The sequence below is a fragment of the Cyprinodon tularosa genome, unplaced genomic scaffold (assembly GCF_016077235.1).
Source record: "Cyprinodon tularosa strain WSP-4 unplaced genomic scaffold, ASM1607723v1 ctg725, whole genome shotgun sequence".
Classification (NCBI taxonomy): domain Eukaryota; kingdom Metazoa; phylum Chordata; class Actinopteri; order Cyprinodontiformes; family Cyprinodontidae; genus Cyprinodon; species Cyprinodon tularosa.
This window is the reverse complement of record NW_024039480.1, coordinates 61,703-78,605: the sequence shown is the minus strand read 5'-3', so window position 1 is coordinate 78,605 and position 16,903 is coordinate 61,703. Positions and strand designations below refer to the sequence as shown.

The following is a 16,903-nucleotide window of genomic DNA, read 5'->3' as shown; positions in this document are numbered from 1 at the left end:
TGAGAGAAGTATATGAAGCAAAAATAAGGATGGATGAAGTATCAAGCATCAAGAACAATGAAAGGTATCTAATCTGCTTCTGTAAAGATGTGAAAATCACATGTTTTAAACTTTGTATTAATTTCTGAGAGCAGTAATTGCTTCACAAACACTGGTCAATGTTTACCAGTAAAATCAGATTGAAATATTGAAGGTATGTTTTATGATCTTATAACAAGTTACATAAAAATCATAATCTCTGTCAGTCAAAATTGGAATGAGCATGTCAGGCTTTTTAAAGCTCTGTGACCAGTGATCGGTGTTTTAACAGAACAAACCAGTTGACCTGCGCTCTGATGGACAGACAGATGTTTACAGACTTTATAAAGGGCATTAAAGGATATTTAAACCAAGCATTGGTTTAAATATAACAAAACAAAGCTTTGTTCTGGCTTAGAAAACATGCAAATTGAACCGGTTTGGTTCGTTAGGCTTCTTTATTAGCCTGCAATGCCCGATACCTGTCTATGTCTCTGAAAGGGGGTCATTAGAGGGAATTATTGGCCTGGCTGAACACAGAACACCTCACCTGTTCAATAATATTTTAGTACAAAGATTGATGTTTAAAAAGGAATTGTAGGGGACCAGCCAAGGACCCTTCAAGGAAAGAGGGGAAATGTTGAATAGCTACTGCAGTATAATGCAGCTATGGTTATTGTCTGATATTGATATCAGCATGAGTCATACATGCTTTTATTGCTAATCTGGTGGAGTTGAATGTTAGAAAAACCTTGAAGTAATATCACTCACAATTTCCTATGTGTTTTTTTTACAAAGTAAATTGGATAAAAATATTATCATATCTCTGTAAAGGTGCAAATTAAACATCTGTTCCTCTAATCTCATACAGGTGTGGAAGGAGACTTCTAGGAGTTACTGTTTTCATCTTCTGTGTTTATTTTTGCTGTTTTGTTTTATTTTCTCTCTTTTCATGCACTCTTTCCTGCCTTTATTTCTTTCTCCCCTTGCTTCCCTTCACCATTGTATACATATATAATTTTTTATATATAAGTACCAAGCGGAACCTTATGGCAGCAGTCAGGATGGTCTGCTTGTGAAAACAAAGCTGCAGTTCTAGCTCTGGGACATCTATTGCCAGAGCTATATTGGCAAAACAGGAAACAAAAAAAGAGGCAACTGTGAGTGGCTCTCATTATTTCTTCTGTCCCTGAACAACCATGACCAATAAAAAGAGAACACACTACTGGAAACACAATCATACAACAAGCCGTTCCCGTATATTTACTCAGGCACGTAGCTTGTAAAGTGAGGCATTTCACAGCGTCAAACCAAACTATATGTTCCCTTTGAGAGAAATGTTCATGGTAGAGCGGTTACAGCATAGGAGAGCAGAGTGCATGCATAAAATGTTCTGGTAATAACCTCCTTCCCGGAACACAGACGCATTAACGGACCATTGCAAGCTCATTTGTTCTTGGTTGCAGCTTTTGCAAACGTACTGAAAAACAAAAGCGGATTTTAAAGGAAGTGAGTCAGTCGTTGTTTTAGACGTGCAGCCAGGCTAGCATTCGATTAAAGACAATGACCCAACACCCTGTAGTGTGGAAGACTTGGCTCCACTTGAACTTGTAATGTTCAAAAGACACGGGAAGCATCTTAGATAATCAGAGAACAGAATGAAATCCAGACATTCTGCGTATAACACCTTCATATTTAAAAAAGAAGATATGTTCATGAAAATATTTATACCCCCCTTTTCATAATTTGTCTAAGAAATCTGAATAGTGAGGCTTGCATTTGTATTTGTAATTAAAATTGGATTTATCTCCTAGATTTGCATATCAAAAACAGAAAATGCTGCTCTTTATTCTCAACTTGCCACAGAAGGGTCCGGGTCTGGACTTTGACTGCCGTTTGAACACATGAGTATTCTTTCCGCTGAATGAACGTGTGGAGATGTCTTGCTGAACGGCGAATATCAGCACCAGTTTCAAGTCTTTTGCAGCTGATTAAAGGGTTTTTTCAAAAAAGTTCTATACTTGGAGTCATGATCTTCCCATCAGCTCTGAGCAGCTGCCAGGTCAGTAATGAGGACAAGCAGTCCCACATCATGATGCTGCCACCAGCAGTTTTCACATCAAGTAATGCGTTTGTTCTTCTTTATGTCTCATCCTGTCCAAGGGAAACACAAACCTTTTGAGAACATCCTTCTGGACCTTTTTGCATCATTCCTTCATTTTTATAATTAAAGTAATTGTTGATGAAGGCATAGAACACGTATTGTAAATGGATATTTGAAAAAATGCTCCTTCTTTAAAGGTTTGAGAGGAACTTTTTTAACTTTACAAATGTATCATTTCATTTTTTTCACATTTTATTCTCTCAAACTAAAGTTTTTTTTTTAGTTTTTTTTTTTACAGATTTCTCTTTTGAATTACTCTCTTTTTCAGACCGCGTTTTAGTGATCACATTCTGTTTCCTTTAAGCGTAACACAAACGCTTGTTCTGATCATTGTTTTGAACATCAATACAGACCAACGGAAATGCGGCGTTGCTTTTCAATTCAGAAAAAAAGAGCAGAGAATGTGATCTGTGAAAAGCAATTTCAAAAGAATGCAATTTGTAAAATCCTGTCTGTAAAGAGAATTTCAACAAAAAAAATTAAAAAGTTTTTATTATGTAAAAACAAAATGGAAAAAGATGAAAGTTCCCAAAATTAAATTGTTATAAATATATTTTGAGAAAATTAAATCCGAAAAAACAGCAAAGTTACTCTATAAACTTCCACTTACAAAATCTGTTGTAGACTTACAAAAATAATGGAACATATTTAACTCCATATTGATAATCAATTATAGGATGATTCTATTTACTAAGCAGGTAGCGCCTGAAGGCAATTTGTTGAACTTGTTTGCTGGTGTCAAAGTAAAAGAGGATGAAAACAACCTACGATCAAAGTTTCAGATGGTTATTTGAAAGAATTTGGAAAAGTATGATTTGCTTGCTATCTAATTTCCAATTCTGTGGCATCTTGTGTTCATATGCAGGGTTTATACAGGGATGAGCAAATCTAATTTAATGCTTTTTAATGCTCTTAGAAATCATTTTAATGCCATCAATAAGTACCCATGAGTCATATATATATAAAAAATATAGATAGATAGATAGATATATAGTTATATATATTTTTTCTCCGCCTTGAGCTTATTTTCCGAATATACAGCTTTCTGATCAACAGGAAGCAGTTCTGCGCAAATACGTGGAACCATTTATATCTGATATAATGTATCTGACGAAATTGTTGATAGAGACATTTTATTTTATTTTAAATAAAGCGTTTTAAATGCCACAATAATCACATTTAATGAATTTTAATGCCAATTAAGGCCTTATTATAAAGAATAATAATTTAATGAGTTTTAGTGATGTTTAATGACCTGCAGAAACCCTGATATATTAACACTAAATACAAATACATCAATGTTTGTGTCTATAAAGTAAGAAACAGTGAAAGGTTAAAGGGGAAGATATGCTCTTATAAAAACTGTAATCTATTCTGTGTCTGTTTCAAGACCAAGATTAAAAGGTACAAATGATAAAGCTGTTGTTAAAAGGTAATTCCAAACAGAGCTTGAATAGGGTCAAAGCAAATGTGAAGTTTGCCTGACCTCTTGTTAAGAGTACGAGGACAAACACGATGATGCATCGTTGCACTATCAGGTCAGTGAGAACGAGTGTGTGGGCCGTATCGGTGCAGCAGTACTCCAAAAACCTCTCAACGCAGCAAAGAAGCAGGTGGAGGTTTTAGTCATCTCTCTGCTGCTAATTGGATTGCACAACAAGATTCCCTCAGCTCTAATGAATCACTGTTGTAAAGCGTAAAGCCCACCTCATGGTGTAAAGGAGCGTCCCGTCGTCTTTGAGCCGCAGCAGCTTGTTGGGCGTGGTCATGTTGTGTGCAATGGACTTTTTCCCGTTGAGGAAGAAGGTGTCGGGCGTCCAGATATTGCTGGCCAGCAGGTTATTCAGGGCTAGCATCTCCATCGGGCCTTTGAAGCAGAGCCTCTCATCTTTCCAGCTCTGACGGAAGAAGACGTCGATGGTGTATTCCTACAGAAAGAGACTTCCGTTGTATGAAAACTGTGTAAAAAATTCATGTGTAAAATAATGTAATTTAACTTGTGATTTAGTGGATATGAGACCTGATTTACTTATCAACACTCAAACAGTGATTCTCTCAAACAGTAATTATGGTGGAAACCTAAATAGAACGTACCATTTCCGTGTCAGAGACGGGACCAAAGCTTGTGACAAAGATGTTTGTTTTGATCTCCGTCACCTTTTCTGTTAGAAAACACAGAAAATTATGAAACTTTATTGTAACAACACAAATTATCATTTTATTTACTGCTTCTACTATGAAGCTCTGATGCAATTATTGCAATCCACTAGAAACTTATCATTGTCTGAAAGTTTGAGGAGCTGAGTCAACTTTCCATTTTAAAATAAAGGCTTCTTAAAGAAAACTTAGATTGATGTAATGCTATGTTCAGTGTCCCTTAAGTTTGACAGTATAGTTGTGCTGATTAAACTGTGGGTATGTAAATTAATCTCACAGTGCAGCAACTTCACTCTCCAGCTGTTGGAAGTTGTGGCGTTCCTCAGGAATCTACCTTGGAAAATGCTCTCTATACATCCCGCCAAACACCCACTACAAGGATATCTATTTTAAGGATTATTTTTTAAAGTTGTTTCCTTTTATGCATCAGAAAAAAATGCTCTAAGAATGGGACTGTAAGTTTAAAATAATAATAATAATAGTGTTCTCTTGATGATTCATTTTGGTTTAATTTTCTATGGAGTTAATTTTGTTTCATTATTGTTGGAAGAATAGACTTTCAAATGGAAATATAAAATCTGTGAAAACAGCAAAGACAAAAAAAACCTTTTATTTGTTTTTCAAATTGTACTTTCTGGATTGCATTGGATTGCATTGCTTTCAAATTTCCATGTGACATCCTTGCAACAGTAATGAAAGAAAACCCACTCCTTACTTTCAATATAATATTGAAAGACAATTGAAATGATTGAAATGCTGATTTGAGAAACAAATTTTGGCATTTAGACAACAGAAAGTTAGACATTGTTACTGTATGTTTGATCTTCCAAATGTCTCGTCAAACATTGCGCCACACAAATTGAATCTTCTTACCCAATCACCAGAATTTCAGTCTTTAAAAAATATGACAAACAAGCCAACACTGTTTGAAGGAGATACATTTTAAAACTGAAACTTTGTGAAACTAAAATTCCACCTTTTAAGAAGGAATGCGGTTCAATTTGCTATTATCATCTCAATGTGATGATATCAAAGTCGTCTTGAGTTTAGCATAAGGAGCATCAGGTAGTGTCTGTGTTTGTCTGCAGCTGGTGCTGAAATGAGCAGCTAGCTGTTTATACTGGACCAGAGGTACATGATGACTGGGATCTTAGCAGCCCAGGTTTACTGGGTCCTTTAGAGGACGCTGCAGCCGAAAACAAATAAAACCTAAATCAGGCCTGCAGAGAGTCTGCCCTCGAGGAGCGCTGTCCTGCAGGTTTTAAAGGTTTCCCTGCTTCAGCTCCGCTGATTCTGATGATTTCAGTTCAGCAAAAGCATCTTAATCAGCTATCAATACTGAAGCAGAGAAACCTCAAAAACCTGCAGAACAGCAGCACTAGAGGGCCAAATTCAGGCAGCTGTGCTCTAAGGTCAGTATTATCACTGGAAAAGAATTAAATAACTTTAAAATGTGTGTTGTCATTTATTCACAGCACATTGGGTGAGCAACTCCTGTCTATATATCCCCAGTTTGGTCTGAAATATGTCTAATAAACTAATGAGAGAGCTTTCTAGGGTCTGTCATGCTGCCAAATACCTCAGCAGAATCAAAGGATGAAAAATTTATTTACAAATTTTTTTTGGCAAACATGTTGACAGAGAGAAATAAAAACCAAGACGAAGTTTTCTTATCTTGCTTAATGAGATGCCGGCAATCAGACGTCAGGGTTTCTATGGCGGCGAACTAGTTCCGCCTCTTTGACTTCAATGATTGTGTGAAAGTAAAAATGTATTGTATATTGTGTTCTTCAGCAGTGACATAAAATCATTTAGTACATCATGAAATAAATAAATTTTATGATGTACTAAATAAAAATGTAATTGAATAATTAAAATAAAATCTTCTGAATTAAAGACACATTAAACAAATAATTTTATAGGTTTCTTGACGTTGGAAAACTTGTAATTCTTTATAATTTGTATTAAAACAAAACTTTATGTCCATTGTGTTTAAACAGTAGAACACCTTGAAATTATATATCTATATATATATATATCATCTATCTATCTATCTATCTATCTATCTATCTATATATATATATATATATATATATATATATATATATATATATATATATATATATATATATATATATATATATACACACACAAGTTCAGCAGACTTTTGAAGGTTTAAATCTAACAGTAAATGAGGGGATTCAAATATTATGGCTATTAATTATGATTAGCTTTGTGCTCACAAAGGTGCATGTGTTTTGTTTATAGTTTGTTTTAGACCAAAATTGTTCTTAGTTTTATGAATAATCGAATCTTTAATTCTTCTAACATGTAATTCAATGATCTTATCAAGGTCAAATTGGCCCTTTTTATCTCTATGTCACCCATCATTAGTACCACAGCAGCCCTACTGTTAATCAATTACACTCAACAAAAATATAAAAACAACACTTTTGGTTTTGCTTCCATTTTTTATGAGATCAAATCAAAGATCTAAAACTTTTTCCACATACACAATATCACCATTTCCCTCAAATATTGTCCATAAAGCAGTCTAAATCTGTGATAGTGAGCACTTCTCCTTTGCTGAGATAATCCATCCCACCTCCATATCAAGATGCTGATTGGATACCATGATTAGTGCACAGGTATGCCTTAGACTGGCCACAATAAAACGCCACTCTGAAAGGGACAGTTTAATAACACAGCACAATGCCAATGCACAATCAGAGGCGTAGCCAGAAAATCCTAATGGGGTGGCCAGTCAATAATAGGGATGGGAATCGAAAACCGGTTCCTGTTCAGAACCGGTTCCGTATTTTCCGATTCCATGGCATCGTTTGGCAGCTCGCTGAACGATTCTTTTTTCGATTCCCGCAGCACCAGAGCCTAGAGCGCCGGCTCTGGGGAGCACGACTTACGTCACGTTTTTTACATAAGTTACGTAAGTTACGCAAGTTACGCAAGTTGGAAGAACTATTCGAGGAGGAAGACAACGAGCTGCGGTCACTTTGTGAATCAAAGCCCCGTCTTTCCTTAGCCTAGAGGGTAGATCAGGAAATCCAGCTCTATAAAAGCTTGCCCTCCATCCCCTGCAGGGATAGCGCCACACTGTGGTGGTGGAACAAGCAAGATACGCTGCCCTTGCTATCTGGACTGGCTGAAAACTACCTCTGTGTGCAGGCTTCCTCCACCCTATCTGAGAGGGTGTTCTCCACGGCTGGAGACACCATACGCGCTGAAAGATCCCGTATCCTACCAGAAAAGCAGATATGCTCATCTTTCTGTAAAGAACTGTTAATTTTCCCTACTACTGTTTTATAATTAGTATTTTTTGTTATTTAAAAATAGGTTATTATCCCATCATTTGTTATTAGACATTGTTGGTTATTAAGTTTGTTCTTGTATTCATTTTTCATTTAAAAGCAGATGTTACTCCAGTTTCACATTTCCTGTGGACATCTTGATCTTGTTGATTTTGTAAGATTGTGCAATAGTTAAGTAAACAAAGTTGATGCTGAACAAACTGTTTGTTCTCCTTTTCCCCCCAAATTGGAATCGAAAAAAGAATCAATAAAGAATCGAATCGTTTCATAGAATCGAAAAGGGAATCGGAATCGTGAAAATCTTTTCAATTCCCAACCCTAGTCAATAACCAATGTATATTGAGGGGTGGCCGAAAGGCACCAGAACCTCAGGGTCAATCTACTGTACACTGTTCCAACAGGAATGAGCACAACATTCATATTTTCTAAATAAAGACAAACTATACTATCCTTCAGCCTTTGCTAACATCTATAATGTGTAAATAAAAGGTATAGTGGACAAAATTCTTTCAGGTTTGAGCTCTTGGGCGAACATATTTTACATTGTCATTACCTATTTTTATCAATAATCATTCTGCAAATGAATTATTTTAAATCTACTAGTATCCACATTTAATGAATTTTTAAGTTCTTATTAAAGTAATTATTTATCGATGATTTAAATGAAGACTCCTAGATGACTTGCAGACGCACGTAATTTTATCTTTACCCCAAATAATTCCAAATTTAGCTCTGAAAAGAGCATGAATTCTGTATCTAGCATCTTTAATGTTTGTATATTGATGTGCATAATTGACTGCAGTGTTTCTGTTGTCAAGCAGTTGTTGATAAATGAAAAGTTTAAATGTTTAAAATTTTTGAACATTCCCCTTCAGAGTATTACTGCTGCCACCGTCTGTATTACAAGGAAAAAATAGTAGGGGTGGCCACAGGGGTGGCCAGTGATTGGCTCCAAGACCATCTGAGAACAGCCACCTTGACAGATGCTGAAACAATCAGTTCACATAACCAAAGAATTTCTGCATAAACTGTCAGAAACCGTCACAGGGAAGCTCATCTGCATGCTCGTCGCCCTCATCGGGGTCTTGATCTGACTCCAGTTTGTCATCGTTACCGAGTTAAATGAGCAAATGCTCACATTCGCTGGGCTCTGCCACGTTGGAGAGGTGTTCTTTTCATGGATTAAACCCAGTTTACACTGCTCAGGGCAGATGGCAGACAGCATGTTTAGTGTCGGTGTGGGTGAGAGGTTTTCTCATGTCAATGTTTCGGATCGAGTCTCCCATGGTGGCGGTGGGCTTATGGTATGGGCAAGCGTCTATTATGGACGAAGAACACAGGTGCATTGTATTGATGGAATTTTGAATGCACAGAGATATCGTGACGCAATGCTGAGGCCGATTGTTGTGCCGCACATCCAAGAAGATCACCTCATGTTGCAGCAGGATAAAGCACAGCCCCTTGTTGCAGGGATCTGTACACAATTCTTGTAAGATGAAAATGTCCCACTTCTTGCATGGCCGACATACTCACCGCACGGGAAATGTTACCCATTAAGCATGTTTGGGATGCTCTGGATTGGCGTTTACAACAGCGTGGACCAGTTCCTGCCAATATCCACTTGGTGATGAACTTGGCACAGCCATTGAAGTGGAGTGGACCCACATTTCACAGGCCACAATTGACAACCTGATAAATGCGATCCAGGTATCCAGGATCCAGGATGATAAACTGTACTTTTCAGAGTGGCCTTTTATTGTGGACAGTCTAAGGCACAACTGTGCACTAATCATGGTGTCCAATCAGCATCTCCATATGGCACACCTTTGAGGTGGGATGGATTATCTCAGCAAAGGAGAACTGTTCACTGTCACAGATTTAGTCTGTTTTTTTTAATAATATTTAAGGGAAATGGTGATATTGTTTATGTGGAAAAAGTTTTAAATCTTTGAGCTCATCTCATAAAAAATGGGAGCAAAACCAAAAGTGTTGCCTTCACATTTTTTGTTCAGTGTAATATCAATAACAGACTTTTGTGAAGCCATAACAGTTAATGCTAATGTTATAACGACATCAAAATCCATAAAGAGAGGGTCTGATCAGATAAGCGTCTGTGTTTTTCTCAAAAAGCAGTACCCTGGTGCAGCTCTGCCACAGAGAGCAAATTAAATTCCCCAACTTCACTATAACTCAGGCTTTGGTGTTTTAAAGGTAGATTTATCCACTTGGCTTACCTCCCAGACCGGGCCGGAGTCTGTTGTCATAACCATCGAGCAGTCCATCCAGGATGCGGGTGAAGATGGTGATGTTGTCGTTTAATTCTGTCTGTCTAGGACTTCCAGCTACTTCCTGAGAAAAGCTGGATGAAAGACAACTTTTTTCTTTAAGCAGTTACCGTGCCTCTGCATTAAGCAAACATGCCAGCATTCAGTTCCTCACCTCAGCCGGCAGGTGATGCTCACAAGCAAGAGAAAAAGGCATAGACGTTTCATTGTGTAGCATATCCCATTGCCCATTCCTAAAACACACAGATAGCAGTTCCTGCATGAATGGTACCAAACCTCCTCCTATTTTCATACAAAATATGATCAATAGCACGACCACTCCCCTGAAAAAGCAATTAAAAAAATAAAAATCTATTAAAAAACAGAAAAAAACAAATCTGTGCCCGTTTCCATCAAATAAAGGGAAAAACACAACTGGGTTTTATATAGTGTAGCACCGATACTGATACCAGTATCCCAATACTGCCCTAAAATGGTGGTATCTGTATCGGTGAGTACCAACAAATAGGGCACCGATACCATTTTTAGAGCCAAAGGTTTATTCAACTATTGTCTCCCATTCCAGGTAGGCAATAAAAAGTTCTACTGGATTCACTTATTAGTCTTTTTTCTTCTTCACAAAGGTAGGCAGCAGCTTGACAAAGCCATGATGGAAATTATTTTACATCCAAGTAGGATGCAGTTCTTCACATATACACACACACGTAAATTTCAGACAGACGGTATCGGTATCGGCCAATACTGCACAGCCAGGTATCGGTATTGGAGCCAAAAATTAGCATTGGCACAACACTATTTTTATATTTCTAAAAGTCTGTTGGGGAAGAATAATAACTTAGATGAGGATAGAGCAGTTCTTATATATTCCATTTTTCAGACATCTTAAAAACTGAGAAAAAGACCCTTAATCCAACAACTCTGATTGTTTCTACACTGCACACACAAGAGTAGCACCTATTCCACAGTGTTTGCCCAAATTTGTAGGCATATTAAAACTCACAAGTCTTTTTTTAAACTTACATACTAATTGCCCCCAATTTATGCCACCCTGGGCAAATAGTCCTTCTAACAAGATAGAGGATTTATTGTAGCACTGTTGCAGGGAGTGAATCATCTCTATATTAAAATCCCTTAGCTGAGATTGTATTGTGTAAATTTATGCAAAAAAAAGTAATGTTTTGTTGTTTTTTTTAATGAGGAAACAGACTTTTTAAATTAAGCATTGTCTCAGTGCAGGACGAAAGGACAAAATAAGCAAACATGCAATAAAATCTCCAGGTCAGGTATATCCAGTGACCAAAAACACAACCCGCCTCTGCAGAATCCACATAAACATTCTTAAGATATTTATGAGTCATGCCAATTTAAAAAAATAAAGTAAATAATCTATCATCTAAAATCCTTAAGCCTATATCAGAGCATCTGTTCTGCCCATCTGACGTTCATGAAGTTGGTTCCTACTAATCATTTCAATCAACCAAACACCCTCATCCCTGAACATCTAAATCCTGCATCACATTCAGAGCTCTGCGCTGCAGACATCCCAACTAATAGCGTGGATCCCTCCCATCCGCTCTCATCTCTAAGCAATGCAGCAGCCTTTCCTCCCATGCCCACCAGCCCACTACATCTCCCACTCTGCTGCTGTGCCGCAGTTTGCCAGATCTCACCACGGCGGAGGATCAAACTTCTCTCTCACACGCAGACTGCGCTCATCCGCTCCATCTGAAAATGAAGACTGGTTTCAATGTCAGCCAGGTCTGTAGCTGCATCTTGCAGGGAAAAAAAACGACTAAGGGCTTCCCCATCTACAGCTCTGCTGACTGACCATTCTTTTAGTTGGTCTCCAAGGTGCAGCACGGTGAATTCCTAGTGTGTGTTCAGCAGGAGAGGACGTAGTAAGATCCACTGCGTAATGAGCAAAACTGGGCGAGAGAGCAGAACAGCAGGAGGATGTGTAATATGGGAGGGAGAGAGACAGAGAGAGAGAGAGGGGGGGGGGGGGGATGGAGAGAGGATATAGAGAAAATGTGAGGAAAAGAGGCAAATTTAGAGTCTTTCTGAAATTTTTGATACAAGCATCCTGTAACTTCATCTTTGTGTGCCTTCTTTTAATAAATGTTTCAATCTGAAAAACTCACACAAAGAGAAAAGACAATTAGGAGAAATTTATTGATACAATTACTTTGTCTTTGGCGCTCAGACCTCAGGAAACATAAAGCTAAATTTTGATAGATAAGCATGAACAGGAGTAAAGAACAGGGCTGTTTCCCCCCCCAGACCTGAAACTGGTGGTGGAGTGGAGATAGATGAAGTTGGTCAGTCTGTAGACTGCTGGTTAGCCAGACGGTCTGCTGAGCTTTATGGGTAGATCCAGTGGACTGCGTGAGCTGATACTAGAGCTTCACTCAGGGACCTGGAAGATGGAAGTCCAGTTGGATAACACAGGTTGAGAGTACCTGTCCATGATGAGCAAGCATGAAGCGACAGTGGAGAGGAAAAACTCCCTGTTGGGAAGAAACCTCTGGCAGAACCAGGCTCAACATGGCGGTCTTCTGCCAGACCAATTAATATGAGACAGGGAACGCAGTAAGAGTCCGGGAGGAGTGAAACTCTGGTGAAGCTTTAGCTACGATGGTGGAGGAGGGGTTGGAGGTGAGTTGAAACAGGGTCATCTAAATGAAGTTACAGCGCACCCGCTGCCGGCGCACAGGAGCAGACAAGTGCATATCGGAGGCCTTTTAAGATGAACTTTGGATGCCGATTGGCTTTCATGGAGGCGTGGTTTAAAGCTGATTTGGCAATGAGTTTCTTTAGTTGAACTTCCGCCTAGGCTCCATTTTATGTAGTTTGTGCTTTTGAAGATTCTCAGTTATCCAGGTCATAGTCATTCCAAAAAAAGTTAATTAAAAACAGTCCAATGGACTTTGTTTCCAAGTTTTGATACGTTTCGCTTCCCATCTAGGAAGCTTTTTCAATTCAAAATGTCAAGAATGTCATGGTGGGGTGGAGGTTTGACAGGACCCAAACGCAGTGACTGGAGCTGAGGTGGTTTCTTGCAAGATTGAATTAACCAAAAAAGGGTAACAGAAGAAAAAATACAAAAACATAAATCCACAAAATCCAAAAATACTGAAAACTAGGAATACTCACAACAAGGGGGCCAAGAAATGACTGAACAGGAGGAGAATATATGGGAGAGAGAAGCAAAGACCAAAATAATTAGCAGATTGGGAGCAGGTGTGAACAGAGGAGGCAAGAAGGCAGCTATGGAAAAAGGAGACTGACACAAGATAACTAGATAATAACTAGAACACAAAATGGAAATAAGACCAATAAAAACTCAGAGATAAAACCTGAACAAAACCAAAACCATGACAAGGAATAGCATTGAGATAGAGGCTCTTATACAGTAGCCTATCAGAACCTTGTTTCTGTTTTGAAAACATGCAAATATAAACTGATGAAAGGGTCCACCCCTTTGGAATGGGGGTCGTTCGGCTTCTTTTGTTAGCCTGCAATGCCCGCTACCCGTCTAAAGGCTGATTTATACTCAGAAATCAGGCCGTCCCTTCTGCAGACACTCTGCTGCACCTCTCCAAAATTGTAGGGGAGCGCAGACAGTGCCGCAGACAGGAGGCCTCTGATTGGTCAAATTTATATCCGTGCTACACCATGAGTATTTCCTGTTTGGTACCTTACCAGATTGTTTTGTTTGTATGACCGCCATTGTGGAAAATGACTCATGAAGAAGGACCAGCTAGAAGATCGAGGTGCGGGAGAACACTAGCACCCTATTGCCACCTGGATGCCAGCTCCTTTTCATCCTCATGTTCCTCTGTTGTCGCACAAAATTTCCCCTTGCATTTTTCCACTTCCTCACCGCCTCGGTCGTATCTAGACCCACAGCTAGTTCCGGATTGTCCCTCTTGCGTTGTGGAATAACATACTGCAGACGACGCATCAAAATTCAGCATTAATCAAAAATATCTGCAACAATCTCACTGCCACACACTGCTACGGGAGGATAACCAGCCCTAGTGTCTGAAAGGGGGGTCGTTAAAGGGAATTGTTGGCCTGGCTGAGGGCTGGGGCTGCGATGATAGTGGGAAGGGAAGACATTATTTTCAGAACCAGAATGTTCACATTTTGGATAAAGACAATAGGTGGATTGAGAGGGGCGTGAAGGAAGCCATCTGTGTTAAGAAAGAAAAAACAACCGTAAACAGAGGTGGTGGACTCAGGTTTCAGCTTTCAAAAACCTACAATGCAGCTATTGAGTTAATCCCTTCCCGCTAACATCGCAACAATCGGACCTCAGTGGGGCCCGAAGCAAAATATGATTTTGGGGCCAGGAATGATGGGCACCAGAATGTGAAGCCTCAATTTTGGTCTGGTATTGATGGATCTTAAAGAACTTCGTCAAAGCTGTTTCAAAACCCTGTAGTTTTTTTTTTTTAATGGAACACAAATTTTATTTTTTATCTTGAGCACATTGAGGTTTTATAGTCATTGCAGTCCAGTGTTTAACATGGAATAATTAATAATAGTCAGGTATAATTCAATGTTTTTGTAATTTAGAGGACAGATTATTTCTGCTATTTTCTCAAAATTATATTTATTTACAGCAGATAGAAATTGATGCCTAGCAACTAAAACTGATTAATATAAAACCAATGTTTTTTAAAGAAGATATGGAAATGTATTTTTTTTAAGCCTTTTATTGTCATTACGCTGTAACAACTACAGAGCAACAATGAAACTCTCTGCAGTAACTCATCCCCAACGGGAGCAGTGGGCTGCCATTGTGGGGGGCCCAGGGAGCAGTGTGGGATTAAGGGTCTTGCCCAGGGAGCCAGAGTTGCAGTCTGTGGGAGTGGGGCTGAAACTCTGGACCTCAGGATTCCAAGCACAATGCCCTAACACCATTCCCCGTAATTAAGCTCCCCGTCAGGGAGTCGAACCTTGGTCTCCCGCGTGACGGGGGGGATACTCTCCACTATACTAATGAGGACTATTAAAACAACGTGTCTTTAAGTTAAATTTAATCAGCTATCTGTAAATGCAGATTATTTACTGATGCAGTATGTTTATAAATTTCATCTCTGTGTTTCCCACCTTAAACATTCGTCCTTTCATTACATTTTATTGGGTCTCCAGATTCATGAATTGTTTGACAATGTATAAACTAGAAACAACTTCATTCAGCTGCAGAGAGCAAAAAACAATGTGAAATGTCTTCTTTTAGTAATTAGGTTAGCATTAAAATTATATAAATTTCAACTAAAAAGAAAAAAGCAGAATACATTAACAGATTTGAATAATTTCATTTATCATTTCATTGGGACTACTATTTGCATTTTATTATTTCAACTATTTCTTATTGACGTAAGTCAATGAAAAAGAATGATAATGTATTAAAGCTTTTTAATTACAACGTACCCTGTTTATATTCTAAATTGTAAAATGATAATTATTTCGAGCATTTAAATAGCAAAGGAAATATTTAATGACTATAAACCTAGACAATACTGACTCCTGTTTTCTGCATCCCCTAAGTAGGACACCCTGCTGAAAACTGCTGCTTTTATTTTCAGTGGTCTACATGTAGATTCCAGGATGTAAAACTATGTCACATAGACCCTGTGTGCATCCATCCATTGCTTTGCTTTCTGCCTAAAAATGAGGATCTGATGCCTTCCAGTCCACTGTAAGGATGTCGTAATATCACACCACAGAGATTGCAGAAGGCGTGCATGAATTTGAACACACGAGGAAATCCATGGTGATCTTTGACAGTTTGCACTAAAACAAAGCTACATGGAACAAGTCAGGGCAATGAAACTCAGCACTGCAAGAGCAGAAAATAATGCTTGCTCTTGTGTTTTCGCAGGAATGCTGTTGATGGGAATAAAAAGCTCTACGCCATTTACGATACAAGGTAAGAAAACACCCAGGAACCCTGCTGGTTAAATGAATAAAACAATAAGAGGCCTTTCACCAAATGTTTGCTGAAATTGTCAAGAAAAACTGGCATTGATCTATTTTACAATAAGACTTTTTTTTTTTTTGAAGGTCCAGTACTTTGCCAGTTCCCTACAAATGTTGTTAAACCATTTTCTCTACAACAAATGCATTATCAGGCCAACAATAAAGCTTGAAAACATTCTCAGGAAACCCTGATAAGAAACTGGAACCACTAGGCTGAAAATCTGGTTTCTGTTGAACTCTATTAGATCCAGGAAATTTTAGCTTTTTATATTTTTGATGTCATTTCAAGTTACAAGCAAAGCCATTACAAATGAATAAAGGTAGAGGGGAGACAGAGTCAGTCCACTTTTAAAAGCAATGGGATACTTTTTTTAAAACTTCTTCTACACATGGCCACAAAGAAAAACAACAGGAAAAGTATTATGCACATATACACTGTAAAAACGACAACTCAAAATTGTTCACCTTACTAAGATTTTTGCATTCACTGACAATAAAATTGCCAGTTGGAACTTGAACTGTCTTTTGTGAGCCAGTTGAACTCACTTTCATAAGTTTCTGATGAAAAGTTCATCTTATTCAATAAATTAAGTTGAGTTTACTTAGAAGTTGTAGTTGACGCCCAGTCCGAGCGAGGTCAACTTATCTGCGCATGCTCATTTCAAATTTGTCATGGCAACCGGCTGCTACAGGGTTTCCATGGATTTTCCCAGGAGCTCCCTTCTAAAGTTTGGTTCAGCCATCTGGTCACTCTGCTGGCGGTAACTTTCCCTGAGGACTCGTCCAAGAGAAGACTAAGGCACTGGTTTCCTGTCATCTCTGGCAATATTGCATTATCTGTAAGGTTTTAAAAGGAGTTGGAAAGTAAAAAAAATATGTGCTGAAACCTGATTTGCTTTAAGCATAAGATTACTTGTTTACATTGTGAAATTGTAAACCTGTTTTTGCCAAAGTGGTTCAAA

General features: G+C 38.3%; 2 protein-coding genes across 4 annotated transcripts in view; one reads left to right on the top strand and one right to left on the bottom strand.

Moving 5' to 3' along the window:
* The window catches only part of gabra5 (gamma-aminobutyric acid type A receptor subunit alpha5), a 48,886-nt gene extending 36,971 nt beyond the window's left edge, over window positions 1–11,915 (bottom strand). Inside the window, exons 1-6 of one of the 3 annotated variants that reach the window (XM_038269233.1) lie at window positions 11,779–11,883; window positions 11,621–11,675; window positions 10,105–10,183; window positions 9,900–10,024; window positions 4,277–4,344; window positions 3,890–4,110 (exon numbers count right to left, since the gene is read on the bottom strand). In XM_038269233.1, coding sequence (XP_038125161.1) covers window positions 3,890–4,110; window positions 4,277–4,344; window positions 9,900–10,024; window positions 10,105–10,181 — 491 coding nt within the window. In that variant the 5' untranslated portion in view covers window positions 10,182–10,183; window positions 11,621–11,675; window positions 11,779–11,883. Of the gene's footprint in view, window positions 1–3,889; window positions 4,111–4,276; window positions 4,345–9,899; window positions 10,025–10,104; window positions 10,184–11,620 lie in introns of all 3 variants that reach the window. The other 2 variants (XM_038269234.1, XM_038269232.1) reach the window with 2 other exon arrangements.
* Window positions 1–16,903, top strand: part of gabrb3 (gamma-aminobutyric acid type A receptor subunit beta3) — an 84,527-nt gene that overhangs the window by 24,531 nt on the left and 43,093 nt on the right. Inside the window, exon 2 of the mRNA XM_038269230.1 lies at window positions 15,844–15,891. Coding sequence (XP_038125158.1) covers window positions 15,844–15,891 — 48 coding nt within the window. The remainder of the gene's footprint in view (window positions 1–15,843; window positions 15,892–16,903) is intronic.